This window comes from Macaca nemestrina, chromosome 11 (assembly GCF_043159975.1).
Source record: "Macaca nemestrina isolate mMacNem1 chromosome 11, mMacNem.hap1, whole genome shotgun sequence".
Taxonomy (NCBI): Eukaryota; Metazoa; Chordata; class Mammalia; order Primates; family Cercopithecidae; genus Macaca; species Macaca nemestrina.
In genome coordinates this window covers 86,489,299-86,512,020 of record NC_092135.1, presented here as the reverse complement: position 1 = coordinate 86,512,020, position 22,722 = coordinate 86,489,299, and the positions used below count along the sequence as shown (strand labels likewise).

Below are 22,722 nucleotides of genomic sequence, written 5' to 3'. Positions count from 1 at the left end.
GATGAAGAAGAAATGGGGTCTATGCTTTTAAGCTGGCAAGCTTATATTTTAAATATTAATTTAACAAATTTGGATAGGGATCAAAGAATATAAAACAAGTGGCACAAATCTATAAGAAGGCTAATATTTATAACGAACTCTGACTCTGAAACATTTCAAAATTTATTTCTATGGGTAAGGCAGAAAGAAGAATAACTGAGTTTACTGCTTTATGTCGGTGGTAAAAGGTTATAAATTATGTATAGAAGATATTCAACAAATATCAACTTCAATCTTCTCAGTCATAGAGAAAAGAATCTGTAAGCAATCATGGTTAAAAAGCACTTGAAATATGTAAATTATATGTAAATTTTATTTATTCATTCAACAGAAGTTCATATAAAATAAAATTCAACATCAATTTGAGCTATATAAAATGTCTTATTGTGCGCAAAATATTGTCTTAGATTGCTAAGCATCTTTTTCTGATGAAATGTTCCATAATGTGCACCAAATTCACAAAAGGTATTATGATGTCTAGTAGCTTAGCACATTAGCTTTCCTTTCTAGAGAACTACAGTTTAAAAAATAAAAATGATAACTTGTTCTATGTTTTGTAAGTTTTCAACGCGATCTTTTTCTTAAGGAATGCTTCATCGAGCACCTATTGTCCACTTGATGTAGGAGTCACATGAAAAAATAAAAAGGTATTTGTTCTCAAGAAGCTCAATACTGAAGCTAGATAAACAAATGACATAATAGCGATAATAATATTTGCTATCTATTTTTGACAGCAAGATAAATTAGCAAATAGATGAATTGTTTTATTTCCTACCTAAACCAATACAATAGTTGAGGTTACATGTTTTTCCTTCACTGCAGCCATCAATGGGTTTTCCTTAAGATTTCAGATGATTAAAGAACAGCTACAGGATTTAACATAGAATTTCATACATATAATTCCATTAACTTTCATTATATTCAGTTTTTTGGTTTGTTTTGTTTTTTCTTTTCTTGAGACGGAGTCTCACTCTGCCGCCAGGCTGGAGTTCAGTGGTGCGATCTCTGCTCACTGCAACCTCCACCTCCCAGGTTCAAGTGATTCTCCTGCCTCAGCCTCCCCAGTAGCTGGGACCACTGGCACGCGCCACCACATCCAGCTAATTTTTGTATTTTTAGTAGAGACGGAGTTTCACCATTTTGGTCAGGATGGTCTCGATCTCTTGACCTCATGATCCGACCACCTCGGCCTCCCGAAGTGCCGGGATTACAGGTGTGAGCCACCGTGCCTGGCCTAAGAGTTTTATATAACGAACATAAGGAACTACATTTTCAATGTATTGGAAAATCTTTTAAGGAACCATACAGATTATACTTCCTGGAGTTAAGAATATTTATTTTTATAAAATCCATCAGATTCTGCACATGTGGGGGAAACACACTTTTGCTCACCATTACTCTTATATTATGTGCATATTACTAAATCCTATTTGAGTTTAAAACTAAAATAGATTAAATTATTATAAAATAAATAAATGCATAACATAAGCAGGCATGACATTCTAATAAAATAAATTTGCATGTGAGTTTATGCTCATGAACATGAGAATTTCATCATGGATGACATCCTGAAGCATATTCTCATGACAAAATAAATCTATTAGTATAGCTAAGTATTTACAGACATTATTCATTTTCAAATACTTTACTAATGCCAGAAACTAGACAATTCCTGGCTTGTAAAACAGAACAAACCACCCTAAAACATCTGGGATACTTACACACTTTTCGCTGTCAAATACATAGCACAAATGTTTATTTGACTCAGAATCTTTGCATATGAAAGTGAATATCCTCTTGTCAGTTTTATCATCTGCACAAAAAGATATTCTATGAAGCTGGCAATTGTGTTGAACTTCCTGTAAACACAGATGGAAATAAACATAGTTGATGGGATTCTTTTTTCATTTTCTAAAATACTCATTTGTGTTAATAACATATGACTTTAAAAGTAGAACAATCATCTGTCAATCTTTGATTTTATAATTATGTATACTCCAACCTAAAACAAAGGCATAATGGATACAGATAGACCTCCTGATTCAGGATGAAACTAAGATATGCATTTCAATAGTGCTTAGCAAAACACAAGCATAGTACAAAATGATCAAAGATTTATGGCCTATCTGAGCTACAATAGCTCTTGAGAAATCATACACTTTAAACTTTGCATATTTACAGAGGAGAACAATGAGACCCAGAAAGAATAAGACACCAGCACAGTTTTACAGAATTACCAGAACTCTTTTAAACCAGAGGATTCTCATTTTATCTCACTGCTATTTACTAGCATTATAATTTAGAACACAGCCTTATCTGGATACAATTTCGTGTGAAACACACTATAATTTCATCCTTAGTAATCTTATTAAATTTTATTTTATATAATTTCATGGTTACTCATACACTCTTGAACCTTTTCTGTCTAGGAAGCTCATCTTTCGAACTTCTGTAGCATTTTTCATGAAGCAGTGAATGAATGGTATACATATCCAGACTCCATATCATAAAATCAAATCTGTTCATCAGTAGAAGGCAAATACTGCAACCAGATAGATATAGTGGCAGTATATATTTACACATGCACACACACAGACACACATATACATTAAATTATAAAACTTATAAAATAGCAGGTATATACATCATTAAAATAGAAATATTTATATAAAATAAATGTGTTACTAAAATTACTATTATTTAGTCAAAAGATGGGGCATTTGACACTTTTATATTCATATAGATCATCCATATTAATTATTCATTCTTCACAGTCTTCTGAAACATGTTGGAGGTAGAAAAGAAATTCAATGCTTTTTGATTATGACAAATAGAAAAATCAACTATTCCATTTTCTATTGTAGTCATAAATATATTTTCCTAAGACACATTGTAACACTAGAAATATCAATCAGAAACTCAGTTCACCAACATTATTGAGTGGGTGTTTTATAAGATTGGAGATGGAAGCAACTATAGTTTCATCTAAGGAAGGCTGGCTGAATATCCCCCCAAAAGCTTTATTTTAAGGTTGTAACTAGAAGAGTTTCTCTAAAGGTGGCTTCAGACAACCTGTAGCACAAATACCTGGGGTGCTTGCTATAAAAATTTTCACTGTTTTAACCTCAGTTGAATCAAAACCTCAGAGATTTTGGTCAAGATAAGAATCATTGATATGAAAAACTTAAACTTCTCAGTTCAGAGTTTGATGTGTCAGCTTGCTGAGATTTGCTCTAGTACTCTGATTCAAATAACTGCTCATCAGACTGAAAATGAATATATAAAATGAGATATAAAGGCTGGGCGCAGTGGCTCACGCCTGTAATCTCAGCACTTTGGGAGGCCGACGCGGGTGGATCACGAGGACAGGAGATCGAGACCATCCTGGCTAACACGGTGAAACCCTGTCTCTACTAAAAATACAAAAAAAATTAGCCGGGCGTGGTGACAGGCGCCTGTAGTCCCAGCTACTCGGGAGGCTGAGGCAGAATGGCTTGAACCCGGGAGGTGGAGCTTGCAGTGAGCCGAGATGGCACCACTGCACTCTAGCCTAGGCAACAGAGCGAGACTCCATCAAAAAAAAAAAAAAGAAAAGAAAAGAAAAAAAGAGATATACAAATGAATGCTAAGAGAACTGTCTACAGCAATGCATTCTTTCCCTGCATACAATGGTAAACCAAATGGTAAGCCAATAAAGAGCTGCTTGGTAAGTATGAAAATTAAAATGAGGAAGTATATTGTATGATCGTAATACTCACTGGCATTATTAGATAGCTTAATTTATCTGTTTAAAAGCAGAGGTAATCAATTCTAAGAAGAGGTGCTTGATTTACTTAGCTTTTAATGGTGGCATCTTTCCTTTCTTATACATAGAGCATTGATGGACAATGACCATATTTGTTTAAGACTATCTTCTTTCTGTATTTTGCCTATTAGAACAGTTTCCTTTCTTATTGACATTGTTTTGTTTTAATGACAATATAGTCAATGAAATAACAGCCCTCTGTTACACTATAGCTCCCAAATACTCACAGGAGGTCTACACCAGCTTATTAATTGTAAAAGCATGTTAATGATAAATAAAGAGAAAATATTACTGCTAAACACTATAGGAAAAAAATTCATTTCTCCATAGATGCGAGAAATTATGAGTAACATGCAAAACACAACATTCACTTAGCTGGTGCTGAAATCTACATAGTCTCTCATTTACTTACCCAACCAGTATGATCATAGAAAGTGGTTATGACCAGTGGTGAATCATCCTAATCTTTGCTTGGATTAGCAAAGGTATCTTCCTAAAACAGTCTAGGGAGCTGAAACCTGTAATTTCATTATTTTTATCAGTTATTTTATTATTATTGTGATGGACCACTACGAATTTGAAATGTAGCAATAATTTTTGGTAAGACAGGATAAAGAGACACAGGAACACAATAACCATAGTGAAAAACACTAGGCTTTCATATTAATGATATTTTATTGGAGTTGGAACAAAAAATCAGTAGATGTTTTTATCCCCAATTAATCTATCTACACCACCTGTTTCTAGCACTCTATAATCTTCATTTGGAGGACAAGTGAGAAAAGCAGAAAAGAAAAGGACTCAGAAAGAAAGATAGAGGAGCCAATTGTTATTGAGATTGCTTTCACTTAATTTTCACTTTCCATTTTCATTCATCCAAGTGAAAAAAAAAATAAAGATTCTATTCTGTATAAAGATAGTCCATGTTAGATTAATAATATATTTAAAAATCCTGTCTCATAGCTGTATGTTTAACTATAAATAAATTTATTTTAGAAGTATCACATTTGTTTTTTCTAAATATCAACATATATCTAAAATGAAATGATTGATTTTTTTGTTTCACTTATATATATGTCCTTGAATAGTAGTTCCTAAATGCATGTCCATGAATGCCTATGAATAGGTTGTATCCAAGAACTGAGGATTGTCTCTTTCTCTCTCTCTCACTACACACACACACACACACACACACACACACACACACACACACACAGAGCAATTGGCATTCTTAGGAATGTCTTGGGGACACTGGTGCTTTGTAAATCCCTTTTTTAGATTTCCTACATTTTTAATGCATTCAAGACATGGTATTTTATATATATGGGTAAATAGTCATATACTCTATATTCATATGTAACAGGGTAAATAGTCAGTTTTTCTACATTAATATGCAATATAATTGAATGTATAAAATATCTCAAGGATTTTTAAACTCCAAGATTTCTCTCCAGGTTTGGTAGGGATTAAAATAGAGATGCTTCTTTTTCCTTAAGAGTTTTAAAAACTCACTTCTGGGAATAGAATTCTAACAGGGCTCTTAAAAATTAGTTATCAGTGCTAAATGCATACCTCAGAAATTTAGAAAGATCACTAGTTAGCAATCGAATATCACACCTAGGGGAACTAGAAGAACAAATATCAACTAACCCCAAAGCTAGCAGGAGAAATAACTAAAATCTGAGTGGAACTGAATGAAATTGATATAAAAAAATCCATAAAACAATAAACAAACCCAAAAGTTAGTTCTTTGAAAGGATCAACAAGATCACTAGACCGCTAGCTACAAGAACAAAGGCTAAAGGAGAGAAAAGCCAAAGAAGTACAATGAGAAACAACAAAGGTGGTATTACAACTGATCCCACAGAAATACAAAAGATCCTCAGAGACTATTATGAACACCTTGAAGCTCACAAACTAGAAAATCTAGAGGAAACTGATAAATTTCTAGAAATGCATAACCTCCCAACATTGAATCAGCAAGAAACTGAAATCTTGAACAGAACAATATCAAGTTCTGAAACTGAATCAGTAATAAAAAATCTGTCAACCAAACAAAGCCCCAGAGCAGATAGATTCGCAGCCAAATTATACTATACCTACAAAAGAAGAGTTGGTACCAATTCTACTGTAACCATTCTCAAAAAACTGAGGAGAAGGAACTTCTCTCTAACTCATTTGACGAAACCAGCATAATTCAGATACCAAAACATGGCAAAGATACAGTGAAAAAAGAAAACTATAGGCCAATATTCCAGATGCACAGAGATGCAAAAATTCTCAACAGAATACTTGCAAGCTGAATTCCACAGTACATTAAAAAAATAATTCAAAACAACCAAGAAGGCTTTATTCCTGGGATGCAAGGTTGGTTCAACATATGCAAATCAATAAATACAATTCAACATAAAAACAGAATTAAGAACAAAAACTATATGATCATATAAACAGAAGCGGAAAAAGCCTTCAAAAAAATCCAGCATTCCTTCATGATAAAAATCCCTGCACAAACTAGGCACTGAAGGAACATACTTCAAAATTGTAACAGCCATCTATGACAAACCCACAGCCAACATCATACTGAACCGGCAAAAGCTGGAACATTCTCCTTGACAACTGGAACAAGACAAGGATGCCCACTCTCACCACTCCTATTCCACATAGTACTCAAAGTCCTTGCCAGAGGAATCAGGCAATAGAAAAAAAGAGAAGGCTTCGAAATAGAAAAATAATAAGTCAAACTATCCCTCTTAACTTACAATATGTAATATGATTACCTAGAAGATCCTAAAGATTCCACCAAGAGGCTCCTGCAACTGACAGTAAACAACTTCAGTAAAGTTTCAGGATATAAAATCAATGTACAGAAATCAGTAGCATTTCTGTACACCAAATAACATTAGAGCTGAGAGACAAATCAATAATGCAATCCTATTTACAACAGTCAACAAAAAAAAATAAAATACCTAGTAATACATCTAACCAAAGAGGTGAAAGATTTCTACCAAGAAGAACTGCAAAACACTGTGGAAAAAAAATCAAACATGACATAAACAAATGGAAAAATATTCCATGCTCATGAATTGGAAGAATTAATACTGTTAAAATGACCATATTGCCCAAACAACATACAGATTCAATGCTATTCCTATCAAATGACCAATGCCATTTTTCAGGGAATTAGAATTTTAAAAATTTTAAACTGCATATGAAACCAAAAAAGAGCTTGAATAGACAGAGCAATTTTAACCAAAAAGAATAAATCTGGAGGCATCACATTACCCGACGACTGTACTATAAGGCTATAGTAACCAAAACAGCATGGTACTGGTACAAAAACAGACACATAGACCAATGGCAAAGAACAGAGAATTCAGAAATGAAGCCACAAGTCTACAGCCATCTGATCTTGGACAAAGTCAACAAAAATGAACAATGGGGAAAGGACTCCCTATTCAATAAATGGTGCTGGGATACCTAGCTATCCATATGCAGAAGAACAAAAGTGGACCCCAACCTTTTATCATATACAGAAATTAACTCAAGATGGATTAAACAATGTAGTACCTCAAACTATAAAAATCCTAGAAGAAAATAATGTCAATGCCCTTCTTGATATCAGCTTGGTAAGGAATTTTTGTCTAAGTTCCCAAAAGCAATTGCGACAAAAACAAAAGTAGACTTGTGGAACCTAATTAAAGAGCATCTGCACAGCAAAAGAAACTATCAAACAGAGTAAACAGACACCTTACAGAATGGGAGAAAATTTTCGCAAACTATGCATCCAACAAACGTCTAATACCCAGGTTCTATAGGAATTTAACAATGAAACACACAAAAAAACAAATAACCATATTAAAAATTGAGCAAAAGACATGAACAGACACTTCTCTCAAGAAGACAAACAAGCAGCCAATAAACATGAAAAAATGTTCCACATCACTTATCATCAAAGAAATTCAAATAAAAACCACAATGAGATACAATCTCACACCAATCAGAATAGCTTATTAAACAGTAGAAAACAACAGATGCTGGTGAAGCTATGAAAAAAAGAGAATGCTTATACACTATTGGTGGGAATGTAATTTAGTTCAGCCTCTATGGAGAGAAGTTTGGAGATTTTCCAAGGAACTTAAAACAGTTACTGTTTTCCAGCAACCCTGTTAATGGGTATACATACTTGACATATACCCATAAAAAGACAAATCTTTCTACCAAAAAGACACATGCACTCGCATGTTCATTGCAGCACTATTCCTAATGGCAAAGACATGGAATCAACCGAGGTGCCCATTAACAGCAGATTGGATAAAGAAAATGTGGTACATATATACCACAGAATACTACGCAGCCACAAAAAGAACAAACTCATGTCCTTTACAGAAAATGGATACTGCTGGAGGCCATTATCCTAAACGTATTAGTGCAGAAACAGAAAAACAAATACTGGATGTTCTCATTTATAAGTAAGAAACATTGGGTACTTGTGGACATTATGATGGCAATAGTAGACACTGGGGACTTATAAAGGGGATGGGAAAAGAGGGTGTTAAGGGTTGAAAAATTATTGGGTACTGTGCTCACTATCTGGGTGATGGAATCATTCATATCCCAAACCTCAGCATGATGCAATATACCCAGGTAACAAATCTGCACATGTAACTCTTGAATCTAAAATGAAAGTTGAAATTATGAAAAACAAAATGAGCAGAAATAAGTAACAGAAAAAACAGAAATTAATTTTTAATATTAACTAGTAATTTACTATTATTAATTTAAATATTAAATATTTATTACTTTAATATTAAATAATTAAATATTACCAATTTAATCTTAAACACTAATTGAATATTAATTATTAATATCAATTTATTATTAAATATTAGTCTTAATAGGAAATCGAGACTTGTGGATAGGAAAGGAAAGGAAAGGAAAGCACTGGCATTATTGATTTTGGTAAGGCAATATAGGATAATGAAGTCAACTGGCTAATCATGTTGAGTTGAACCCCACCTCATTGATATTTTGTAAAGGAGGTTTAGGTTGGGGGAAGCACGGAGATTTGATATTAAAAGCTTAAGAAACAGAATTATATAATTGATAGGTTGTCATGTGATAAACTTATTGATAGAAACCTGAAAATACGATTTTCCAACAATAAAAATAGTATGTGGGAATCATCTACTTTCTTACTACCTTTCCCTTTGTTTTATGTTTTGATCACTAAACAGACCTTTTTAAACTTTTATTTTAGATTCAGGGGGTGCATGTTCAGGTTTGTTACCAGGGTATACTGCATGATGCTGAGGTTTGGGGTACAAATAGTCCCAGCACTGAGGTATTAAGCATAGTATACAACAGTTTGTTTTTAAGCCCTTGTCCCCTCCCTCCTTCTCCCTCTGGTAGCCCCCAGAAACTATTGTTGCATCACTATGTCCATGAGTACCTAATATATGTACCTACTTATAAGTAAGAACATATGGTATATGGTTTTCTGTTTCTGCATTAATTCATTTAGGATAATGACCTCCAGATGCATCCATGTTGCTGCAAAAGGACACGATTTCATTCTTTACTATGGTTGCATAGTGTTCCAATGATGTATGTGTACCACATTTTCTTTATCCAATCCGCCATTGAGAGGTATCTAGGTTGATTCCATGTTTTTGCTATTGTGAAAAGTGCTGTGATGAAAATGAGAGTGTATGTCTTTTTGGTATAAAGATTTGTTTTTCTTTTGGATATATAACAAGTATATTCAACCAGCAATAGGGTTGCTGGAAAATGGTTAACTATTTTAAGTTATTTGAGAAATCTCCAACTGCTCTCCACAGCAGTTGAACTAATTTACATTTCCACCAAGTGTATAAGCATTCCCTTTTCTTCACAACCTCACCAGCATCTGTTATTTTTTAACTTTTTAATGACAGTTATTCTGCATGGTGGTGATTGTATCTCATTGCGGTTTTGAATTTAATTTCTTTCATTAGTGATGTGGAACATTTTTTTCATGTTTGATGGCCACCTGTTTGTCTTGTTTTGAGAAGTGTCTGTTCCTGTTTCTTTTTCCCACTTTTTAATAGGGTTATTATTATTTTTTGCTTGTTCAGTTGTTTAAGTTCCTTATAGATTCTGGATATTAGATGTTTGTTAAATGCATAGTTTGCAATACTTTATCCCATTCTGTAGGTGTCTGTTTACTCTGTTGATAGTTTCTTTTGCTGTGCAGAGGCTCTTTAATTTAATTAGGTCCCATTTGTCAACTTTTGTTTTTGCTGCAATTGCTTTTGAGTCATCAATTCTTTCCAAAGGGCAATGACCGGAATGGAGTTTCCTAGGTTTTCTTCCAGGATTCTCATACTTTAAGGTCTTATATTTAAATATTTGATCCATCTTGAGTTAATTCTTGTATATAGTGAAAGATAAGGGTCCAGTTTCAATCTCCTCCATATGGCTAGCCAGCTATCCCAGCACCAATTATTGAATAATCATCTCCCCATTTGTTACTTTTGTTGACTTTGTCGAAAATCAGATGGCTATAGGTGTGCAGCTTTAATTTTGGGTTCTCTATTCTGTACTATTGCTGTACCACAGACTTTTTCTAAGCCCAGCTTAATTTTGGACCCTATTCACTTTAGTTTTTTCCTCACTCTACAGTATCATATGCTATTTTTTTTAAAGTTTGGTATTTCTGTCTTTATATTTACAAATATTTAAAGTTAAGGAAAAAAATTATCCTTATTCCAGGTAAATAATCAATGATCAGGAGATCAGGTATAAGGAATAACCTAATAAATCGTAAGTTATTGGTCAATTGGGTTTCATAAAGGTAGGTTTCTTCAAGTGGTCAGGAAGCCAAGGAAGAAAATCCAAACAGATATGATAGCCTAACTTTTGATTAAGTTTTTAACAGAGCTTTTCACATATCTTTCTTTCTTTTTTTTTTTATTTGAGATGGAGTCTCACACTGTCGCCTGTGCTGGAGTGCAGTGGTGCTATCTCAGCTCACTGCAACCTCCACCTCCTGGGTTCAAGCGATTCTCCTGCCTCAGACCCCTGAGTAGCTGGGATTACAGGCACCTGCCACCACACCCATGTATTTTTTTTTTTCTTAACTTTTAGTAGAGACGGGGTTTCGCTGTGTTGGCCAGGCTGGTCTCGAACTCCTGACCTTGTGATTCCCCTGTCTCGGCCTCCCAAAGTGCTGGGATTACAGGCATAAGCCACCGCACCCAGCCAGTTTACATATCTTTCATTGGAAGAAATAGTCTCATTTAAAAGGTCAGATGAAATCATGCAGGAAATAATAGAAAAAGTTGCAATACATACCCATATACTCTTCACCTAGCCAACTGGTAACATTGTGCCACATTTGCATTATATTTGCATTTGCATTACCTGATCCAATTTTGTCTCTCTTTACACACACACATACCCTATAAACATAAGTGGTAGCCATCTTGTAGTGGTAGTTAGTGGTCGCCACCTTGTAGTGGTAGGTAGTGGTAACCATCTTGTAGTGCTTTAAGCAATTAGCATTTTATGCATTTCTAAGGACATGCCATTATTAACCAGTGAATTCTAAAACCCAAAAAAAGTTTTCTCTACATAACTGCATTTAATCGTGTTTGTATTTTATAAATATTTAAACGTGATTATCAACTAACAAAAAATTTGAAACATGCCATATGTTCAATAATAGAAGAATAATTTGGTAAATTATGGTATATGAATGTGGTGAAATTATTAGAGTTTAGAATGCACCATAGGTAGATTCAAATACAAAATGACAGGAACATACGAAAACGATACATAATGTATATTATCAGCTTTATATATTTCAATGTGTGCTGTGACAAGCCCCAAACCTTCAGATAAGAAATTGAAAATAATATTAATTACACATACACACACAAACATATACACACACTCTGAAACAGCTATCTAATTCATATGATTTAGAAAAAAATCTTTCAACATAAGCATGGCCTACAAATACCCTATTCTGACTGGACATTTGCCACTATATATCCTTTTAATTGTGAAAAGAAGATGTAGGAATAGGATTTTATTTTTCATGACATGTAAGACGACACTTCATTGCTACACTTTTGATTGAATCATCCTTTTGTAACTTATTGCTTCCTTGGTCTATTGTTCTTTATGTAACTGCTAATTGCCTAATGAATTTATCTCATTCATACCTTGCTTTCAATTGCCTTGTTTCCCAGCAAACTACAGATATCCCAAATGCTTGAATCAACCTTCTACTATCTTTTCACCATTTCACTTTTTTCATTTCAGCCACCTTACCAGTAGTTATTTTAGGATCCCCATAACTAAAGTAAATCTTCACATCTTTGTTTGTAATTGAATATTGAGGGTGAATAATAGAGAAGATTAGACCAGATAATTGTGAGAGGACTTGAATTCGTGTCTTGGGAAGTTTGACAGAACGCCATTGTTCTTTAATATGGAAAGCTGAAGGTATGCCATTGAGCTTTACTACAGATTTCCACAGTCAGAGGTTCTGATTCTGGAGGCAAATTTGGAGCCTTAGAAATTACATTTGGAAATGCCTCAGGTAATTTTTTTGTAGATATTCCATAAGCTACAATTTGAAAATGAGGCCTACTGCATTTAGCCACTAAACTATGCACAACAGCAGATCCCCTGCAACTTTAATGTGCATATGAATCACTATGTTTCTTCTTTAACTGCAAATACAGATTCTGTAGGTCTGTAGCAGAGCCTGAGATTCAACATTTCTAACAAGCACCCAATAGATGTGATTGCTGGCGGTCCACAGGCCACACTTTAAATATCCAGTTGTTGCTGGGAACTGGAATTTACATAGATGAAGGTATCAAAGATACTTGCTGGACTAGAGAAAAGTTGCAGACCTGTGGGAAACATTTTTATAATCTGTTAACAGGCCAGAAGTTCCTCTTTTGGCTTTTATATTGAATTAATTTGTCAATATGTATCTTACGGTGTTAGAAGAATGCTTTAACAATATGTATTTATAAAATAATTGGAGTTAAATATTAATTTTTCCAAATTGACTAACATAGTCTTATGAAAATTACTAAATGATAACTCTGAGGCATTGTGAATAAAGTACTTACTGTATTTGTTTACTAAGCCTGCCATAACAAAATTCCACTGACTGGGTGGCTTATCCAACAGGAATTTATTTTTTCCTAGTTCCGCAGGTTACAAGTCCAAGATCCAGGTGTCGGTAGGTTTGGTTTCTCTGGGGCCTCTCTCTTTGGCTTGCAGATTGCTGCCTTCACTCTGTGCCTTCACGTGGGCCTTACTCCGAGTATACATATCACTGGGGTCTCTTCCTCTTTTTGTAAGGATACTAGACATGTTGGATGAGGGCCCCACCCTTAAACTCTCATTTAACCTGAGTTACCTCTTTGAAGGCCTTATCTTCAAATATAGCCATATTAGGGGTTAGGGCATCAACGTAGGAATTCTGGAAGGAAACACTTTAGTCCAACACAAGTACCTGTTAATGAATTTGAATCCAGAACAGATTATATTTTAAAATATTTAATTTGCTTTGAAGGGTCAGAGGCCCTTAAATACAAGAAACTTAAGTTTACAGTGTGTTATGGGCTGAATTGTGTTCCCCAGAATTCACATGTTGAAGCTCTAATCCCCAGCACCTCAGAATGAGACTGTAGTTAGAGTGCTAAATTAAATAAGCATGAGGCCATTCACCTGGGGTTGTCTCTGTTTTTTGAGTTCCTAGACAACAAACTGCAACCTAACTAGTACGTAAATAAACTGAACACTAATTTGGAAGTAGAACACACAGCTAAGTTTCAGCCAATTACAGGCAGCCAGCTCATCACAACATGTCCATATAAAGTAGATGCCTTGCTGTAGCCAATCAGGTGAGTTGTCACTTTGATTTTGTGTTCAGCCTATAAAAAGCTCCATGTTCACGCTTCTGGGCAAAGCTTTCTGAACATCTTCTGGTTTCAAGTGCTGCCTGCTTCATGAATCATTATCTGTTCAAATAAACTCTGCTAAATTTAATTTGTCTAGTTTTTCTTTGAACAGGAGATAAGGCCTTTAAAAAGGTAATTAAGTTAAAATGAGGCCATGAGTATGGTTCCTAATCCAATTTGATGAGTGTCCTTATAAGAAGAGACACCAGACAAGTGTGTGCACAGTTGGATGACCATGTGAAGAGGCAGCAACAAGGCAGCCCTCTGCAAGCCAAGGAGAATGGCTACAGAGGAAATCAACTCTGCTGGCATCTTGATCTTGGAACTCCAGCCTCCACAACTGTGAGAAAATATTTTCTGTTGTTTAAGTCACCCAGTTGTGGTGTTTTGCTATGGCCTTCCTAGAAAACTAATACACACTGATTACATCTACAGGAAATAAAAGTCAATGCAGAATATTTTAATAAGCAACACACAGCTTTTATCTTCTTTCATACTCAGTGAACCACACTGTATGCATTTCTTTCACATTTCATGAAAAAAAAATTCCTAAATACAAGTCCAAACACTGCTGAATACGCTTAACATAAGTTATTAATATTATATCCCAAACAAGCTGAAGAAAAGATCACTTATAACGCAATTCCAAAAGTTGTTTTCACTTCTAAAAATCCTAGAGTTTCGAAGTGCCATTAGCTCAGAACTAAACAGTTCAGGGTGGCAAAAATTATTAAATATTTGTTAAAGTAAGAATATAATTGCAATTAATTAAAGATTACCTCTAACATTAAAAAATAAGCCTTACCTTTGTTTTGGGTTCTAGAATTTTTACTCCATAAATTGATATTTGCAACTCCACTTTAGGAATTTTCTGGCCTTCAGATTTCTTGATATGTCTTGCAAACTACAAATGAAAAATTATTCACAAAACTGCAATTCTATTTCTATAAAGAACGAACAAAAATAAACATACATTTGGAGTTCATATTCAATTTCAGACTTTAATTAAGTGAATTTTTGCCAAGTATAAAGCATTTTATAAAGATAGTCTCAAAATATTTAAAAATCATAGCAATCAGCCATTATAATTCACATTGATTTTCAGCAATTTTTTTAAATTAAGATTTTTAATGCACTTCTTTCATGGTATTTACAAAAACGTATTCATACCAGACAGCTGAGGAAACTCAAAATACTTTGTGGGAAGATGTGTAGAGATCAGTTTGTTTTTCTGTGAATCTTTTGTTGTTATTATCTTCACAGAATTAGCAGTTCATCAGCTGTTGAATATGCCCTCTTTGCCATTTCTAGATATTTACCTAGTTTGGAACACTATTCTATCCAACCACATCAATACATAAAAAGAAGCAGATTACCATGTCCAAACTGAAGCTAAGAATTGAAGTAATTATCCCAGCTGAAAGACTCAGGTATAGAACTAGACTCAGTCTAGAACTACACATATAGTGAGTATCTTGAAAGCACAAATTTTTTTCAATACTTTTGTAGTAGTATTTATTATATTTTCTCACTGAGTTACTAGGTGTATGTAAATGCTTGTTCAATTCTGTTATAAAATCAAAAAGAAAATCAGAATACTCATGTGCTTAGCAGATGGAGTCTCTGCCTCTCTCCTAGCATTGCTTAATTTAGTGGGGGAGAATTTCAGGAGCCCAGCTAAACTTGAATATTAAACAATTAATATTCTTTTTAAAAACTTTAATTTTAAAATATAGGCACAAACACAACACACACACACATATATATATACTATTTAGTATACACATAGCCCATGCAACATTTGGAACATATTTGTACTAAAAAATATTTGTCTGAAATTCAAAGTTTACTAGGCGTCTTGATTTTAATTGACAATTTAACTCTCTCCCTACATTCCTTCTCTCCTCTGCAATCACCCCCACATCCAACTTTTTCTTTTTAAGAAATGGAAAGAAAACTATTAGAAGAAATAATTTCTCACCCCTCTTCTAGTGCTTCAAAAAGTTATTTCCTAGTGTACCTTTTTCTCTCTAAGGATATAGATCATCCTAACTTGACTCAAAATTGATGACATGTAATGCAAGATAGCGTTCCAGTCCTCTTGTATGTCATAGTTACTTGCACTGTGTATTTCACTGTAATTTAGGGCAGATGTGAATACACATGGCATAGCCACATTCTGGAGCACAGAGTGATTAAAAGTTTTTCTCTCTTTTCATGGCTTTGCACTGCCACAGAGAATAATACAATTAACGCATATATGAATGCCTTTAAGTGTCTGCCTTCCTATCCCAGGGGGTACCATTTGTTTTATTCCATTTTGAGTGGTATAATTTTTCCCCTTGCTGTCTATCTTGCTCTATGAACTTAGGTTGCTATTTTTTGTATTCAGCAGTCTTACTGCTGCACATGATACAACTAACTTGTGCCAGATACTTTTCTTTTTTGTCTTGTATAAATTTATTTTGCTTGAGTGTAGATCTTTAAAAATTATCCCAGCTATCTCCCAAAGAATGTGGATTAATTTTGTTTATTTTCACTTCATAATCTCCTTATATCAGCATAATTAAGCAATTTGAAGGTTTTCATATAGGAAGGCTTACAAAATAAGTCATCAGCTCTCCACCTATGTGAATGCATCTGGATAAAGCAACTCTCACTATCAGCTGCAGAAGCATCCTTAGTTCTGTTGTTTTCCTAAGTTCTGTTGTTTTCCAGAAAAAGACAAGAGCATGGCTTCTGAAGCCCCTTCCACATCCAGACTCAACCATTCCTGTGACCTCTGACAAGAACTGTGCAATCTTTAAAATTTTTTCCCACTGAAACATCTACCACAAAGCAACCACTATTATTAAACTTAACTATTGAGAAGGAAAGAAAGAATGGAAGAACTAGAGAAGGGAAGGAAGTAGGGGCTGAGGTAGAAAAACAAAGTGGAGAGGTAAGAAGGGAGTGGGGAGGAAGAAAGGAAGAGAGGGAAGAAGGAGAGAATGAAATAAAGAAAAAGAAAAAGAAGCACATTTCTAAACTAGGTTTTCTGAAACTTTTCTCTCTTCTTCATAACAGGATGAATTAACTGTGCTCAAAACAGCTTCAGATTCATGCAATCTAATCTTCTTATTTCAAAGATAAGGATAGTAAGTCCCAGATAAGCTATGTACCATGGTCATAAAATGGGTTTGTAGGAATTAGGCCTAGTAACTAATTTTGCAGATATCCACTAAATAATCTTTTTCTTTTATACAACATATATTCTGCATTTAGAAAAGAAAATTCCCAGTTCTACCTTCATTCTTATCAATGTTTACACTGGTTATTGGCCTTGATTTTTGAAACTATGTTACACAACTCTCATGCCTAAAGTTATACTCATTCACTCTATATTTTTTTCAGTTTAATATTCTCCTTCCTGCCTCTCTTTGTTTTTTTCTAAAACTTAAGCTAACTGTATTCTATAGTTTGCATGCTCCCCTCTAAGTCCCTTTTGCTACTTACAGATTTCTTGCCTTCCTAATATTTCTAATTAACCTTAGGAAGATATGCTGATCAATCTACATAACACTATATTCTATTTTTTCCCTAGTTACTATTTTAATGTCAAAGCTTGAACAGTCTTTTTTGTAAATTTCTTTCAATTTTTGCTTCAGTGGATTTATTTCTTGGTAGATCTAGATGGATACAGCTATCTGCCATTAAAACTTGAATATAATAATCCAATAAAAATTATTCAAAGGAAGTGATGCATAAGCATTTTGGAGAATGACTGGATACAACAAATGAATATAACCAAGACTTTGTCATCATAACGTGATGGGGAAGGATGGAGTAGTACTTGAAATAAAGTATTTGGTTAAATATATACTACTGATAAATAGAACTATTAAAGAAAATTTAAAGGGAGCACAACTGAGTTTCAATATTATCATTACATAATTTCTATCCATTTCTCAGAGGACTTTTTAAAAAGTGAAATTAAGTAAACTACTAATGGAATATAGAGTATTAGGCAATAAAATTAATTTACTAATTTGGGCCTATTATTTGAAGCTACTATTTTTCTTTGGGGTTCTCATATTTATATTTTTAATTTAAAGTATTTCTAATAACCCTGCAGGAAATGAGCTATGTTTATATATAATTAAATTAAGCTCTAAATGTTTTATTAATTACATAACTGATTGTGAAGACAACATAGTGTTATACAACACAGAAAGAGTGAGTTCAAATGGAAAATCTACTAGGTTGAGACTTCACGAGGCTTGACAGCAATTCCCAAGGGCTACATTTTCTTGCAGTAATTTCATGTAACTTTAATTTAGTTGTAGCAGAGTGAGGGGATTTTCACTCTAAAACTGGATTCCAGGAATGCTGCCCACTGGGTATCTCCCAGGGAAATTGATAAACTTTGAATCTATATATCAATACTTACTTACATGTAAAAATCACAAATTGTTTATGAAATACATTGAGCCCCCAACATCTGTACTAGTTGTATTAATAAAAATATATAAATCACTATTAAAAATAAAATTTGTTCCAATAAACAGTGCTATTCAATACATCGAAGTCGAAAGGGTTTAAAATTACTACATTTCAGAAAATTTATTTGTTGTTGTTGTTTTTGTTTATTTTTTTTGTTTGTTTCTTTTTTGAGATGAAGTTTCCCTCTTGTTGCCCAGGCTGGAGTGCAATGGCGCGATCGCAGCTCACTGCAACCTCCGCCTGCCGGGTTCCAGTGATTCTCCTGCCTCAGCCTCCCAAGTAGCCAGGATTACAGGCATGTGCCACCAAGCCCGGCTAAAACATGATCAAGAAATAGAAACTGTTGAACATGATTAGAAAATAAAGAACATATTTTGATATGGTATCTGAACTTTAAAAGGTTAATACTTACAAAAATAATTATATTTATAAAAGAAAAATTTATAAACTATAAATTCTCTAAAAAATGACAGTGTAAAAAAGTCAAAGTTTTAAAATTTTGTGAAAACTAAGCAGGCATCATTAAACACAGAAACACGAAAAATTCATATTGATAATTCTTTAATTTCTCCATCAGATTTTATTCTTAAATTTTAAATTCTTGTTTAATGTCAGAAGCCATTACATTAATATTGCTGAAAAAGGAGTAAATATAAATAAAATGTTACCTTACATGGTAATATAAAATAAATAGTATAAAGTAAAGTAAGTAATATAAAATAAAATAAATTATAAAATCACATACTGAATTATATAAATTTTTTTAAAGCAGTCAGAATTCATATGTTACAGAAAAAGAAATAGGAAATTAAAATGGAGATGTGTACGTATGATAAAAGAGCAAGTTTCTTTTTTTCTTTATTTTAGTAGAGCCACACCACCACCTACTGGCCATTTCGAACCAGTAGAGCCGGGTTTGACATTTAAAAAATATTCTTAGTATACTTTGAATTGTAGCTTCTGACCCTTGACACACACAAAAAAGCAAAAAATAAATAAATAAATAAAAAGTATTGTTTTATTCATTATCATTCGTGTATGAATCATTACCCTTAGATATACTTTCCTGATATACAAAATGTTTGCAATCAGCACAGTAAAATTGCTTATTAAATACAAACTTATTTTGGAAGATATTTGAGAAACAACAGCTTCTATAAACTAAGTGTGCATTTTTAAACTATACTACATAATTTTTTTTACCTTATTGTAGGTCACATTCTTTTATTAACAGAGTACATTTCTAAACATGCAACTCCACAGAAATACATATACAATCCTTCAAAAATATATGTAAACTAGCCATTGTTTAGAAAGCATTTGATTTCAAATATGTCTTTACATTTAATCTATTCATTATTCAATTGAACTTTTTTGGTTTTCCATTTGGGTTGACTGAACAACCTACAAGGCATAAAGAAATACTACGTGTAAATAGCATTGTTCTTTCATAAAATATTCTGATTGAAGTTGGATTCATGCCCAGAATTTGCAACTTTTTGAAAGCATTTAAATAGAATCCTATTCTAATGTTGTCCATAAACTGTGAGCCCTTTTAAATCTTCTTTTGGATTGATTAAAACTATTGGCCAATAAAAGGCAAATCTAAATTATTACCTAATGAACGGTGGAAATAAATAGTTGGCTAATCCACTTTTTTCCCAAATGGGAGCGATATTATCTTGGGAGTTTTCAGTATATTTACTTAAAAGGATTAGTAAAATATTTTCATATAAAATAAAGTGGATAAAATATTATTGACCTTTATTTCTTTATCCAGAATAGAAGCCATGCCAATTCAATTATTTCTCATTTTAAACACAGAGTGGATTCCACCAGATATGACATTCTCAAAGCAAAGTAATACCATTTAATGTCTCTGAGTTTGCCTGGCACACTCAGAGGTCTAACCCTCCTTTAGAATAACTGGATGGTCCCTAAACCAAATAAAGTTAGAGAAGGGTTATTTCTCCAAAAATGTGAGAGCGACTATAAAGAATAACATTAATTGTGTAAAAAAAAGTAGCACTATATATATTTTCTTATATGATAAAGCTGAGAATTCTGTTGAGGAGTTTTTTAAATTTTAAAATCTCAGGGAAACAATGTCCTTCGAGATGTGGAACAATTAGAGAAACATGGTGTGTGGCATCTTATATAAGATTTTCTCAGGAAACTTGTTGACTGGGATATGTGGGGTTGCTTATTAAATGTCTTTCTCTCCTCTCTTAGTTTCACCAGTTTCCCCATGGCTATTTATGGACATTGCCAGATCCTGTTGGACTTGTAGATTAGGACATATTTAACAGTGTCACTGCAAAATTCTGGTTGAAATCAACTCTAACTCCACATTTTTAACTGGTGGATATTATATCTTAGCCTTTAAATATAGTTGTTTTGCTATTACTAGCTTTTGATTTGGGACATAAGTTCACATTATCCAAGCAAAGTAAAGGCAAGCTATAAAACAAACATTCAAGACACACTGCCATAAAATATTATTTTTAGAAAAATATGAACAGTATGCCATATTTTTAAAACAATTTTGTGTACATGTTTACTATTAAAAATGTTTCCTTGATATGATTAATTTCTTCAATAGTTCATTTTTAATAGGGTGAAGCCATACCTGCAACAAAGTTATTCATGCTTTGATCTCCTTCAATCTGCTGAAAACGTGACAGAATCAATGTACTTGTAAATTATTTGAAGGGTTTTCCCTACCTTTAATTTCCTTACAGCATCTCTCACAACTTCTGTTCCTTTTGGCTGTTCCACTTCTGTACTGCCAAGAAACTGAAAATGGTCATTTGTGAGACACAGGCTTTCCTACATCATATATCATTGCATCATGTTGAACTATAAGATTGCATAATAGAATGGTTTAATAGTAATGCAAACTCACATTTTAATTAAATACAAATATTATTTTATATTATATCAAAATATAAATAAACTTTATCATTTATACTTACTGTCAATCAAAGTTTATTTTTAAAAACATACTTGTTTTCTAAATATTTTACTTGCAGATTTTTACTGGAAAGAAAACTGAAGTTATTTTATTAGGCCCAAGGGAATAACATTGATCTCAACCGTTAAAATTTAGTAAACTTATTAGTAATTAAAAATTATTTTTCATTCAAAGCATGTAATTGTATTTTGTTACTATATTTAACATCAATAGTAAATTTCAAAGTTTATAATTTCAAGTAAACATTTTTCTTTGTTTTCCACTTATGAGACTCATCTAACATGTAGAATTTAAAATACAAGCTTCTTTTAATAGCCAATATATACAACTAAGTAAAGTTATAGTTAGACTAAAGAAATAAAACATACATGACCTACAATTTTACTGTTTTAAATAAACCTGCAAGTAGTCAGTAAGTGATACGGTTTGGCTGTGTCCTCGCCCAAATCTCATCTTGAATTGTAGCTCCTGTAATTCCCATGTGTTATGAGAGGAAATTGGTGGGAGGTAATTGAGTCACAAGGGTGGGTCTTTCCCGTGCTGGTCTCATGATAGAAGTCCCATGAGACCTGATGGTTTTATAAAGAGGTATTCCCTTACACAAGCTCTCTTGCCTGCTGCCATGTAAGACATGACTTTGCTCTTCGTTCGTCTTCTGCCGTAATTGTAAGTTTGCTGAGGTCTCCCCAGCCCTGTGGAACTGTGAGTCAATTAAACCTCTTTCCTCTATAAATTTCCCAGTCTCGGGTATGTCTTTATTAGCAGTATGAGAACAGAATAATACAGTAAGTGTGTTTAGTTAAAACCTGACCGATCCATAAAAAGAAAAAAGTTTCATAATAATTATCACACTGTAATAAAATCTCTACCTTGGAGAGATATAATACCTCCTAAACAGAAGTCTAGCATCACTAAATGTTCAATATCAATTAGAATTGAAATATAGAGGTTTTATTCTAGAAAAATGTCTATATACAGGGAAAACAAACATTAAATTCATGAAGTATATGTAATTTTCCAAAGACTTTTTCTTTGTTCTTGTGACATACCACCAATTATAAGACCAAAGAGATTCACAAATTAATCACTTCTCCTATGTATAGACATAGGAGAATATGTGTTTGTAAACTCTACATTAAAGATTCCATAAGTGGAATCTTTTTCATGTATTAACTTACAGAATAGAAGGGAAAATATAGTAACATCATTTTATCTCTTATTCCTTCCTTCATTCTTGAAAAAAAATAACCACTAAGGAAATTAGAGTTTTGATTTTCAAAATGGGCTCACTGCACAACTGGCATGAGAATTACCTAGAGAGTTGGTTAAAATGTAAAAATACATGTTCGTTGGTCAAATAAATCATAATCTTTAGAGGTAGGGCAAGTGAATTATATTTCTAGAAGCACTGCAAGTGATTCCTTGTACCAAAGTCTAAAGAACAGAGTTAGAAA

The 22,722-nt window shown here is 33.3% G+C and overlaps 1 protein-coding gene across 24 annotated transcripts in view; it reads right to left on the bottom strand.

Moving 5' to 3' along the window:
* The window catches only part of LOC105468244 (GULP PTB domain containing engulfment adaptor 1), a 307,355-nt gene that overhangs the window by 55,404 nt on the left and 229,229 nt on the right, over positions 1-22,722 (bottom strand). For all 24 annotated transcript variants that reach the window (XM_071073044.1, XM_071073048.1, XM_071073047.1 and 21 more), the window contains 3 exons: positions 21,019-21,090; positions 14,618-14,716; positions 1,761-1,898 (listed from right to left, as the gene is read on the bottom strand). In XM_071073044.1, coding sequence (XP_070929145.1) covers positions 1,761-1,898; positions 14,618-14,716; positions 21,019-21,090 — 309 coding nt within the window. The remainder of the gene's footprint in view (positions 1-1,760; positions 1,899-14,617; positions 14,717-21,018; positions 21,091-22,722) is intronic.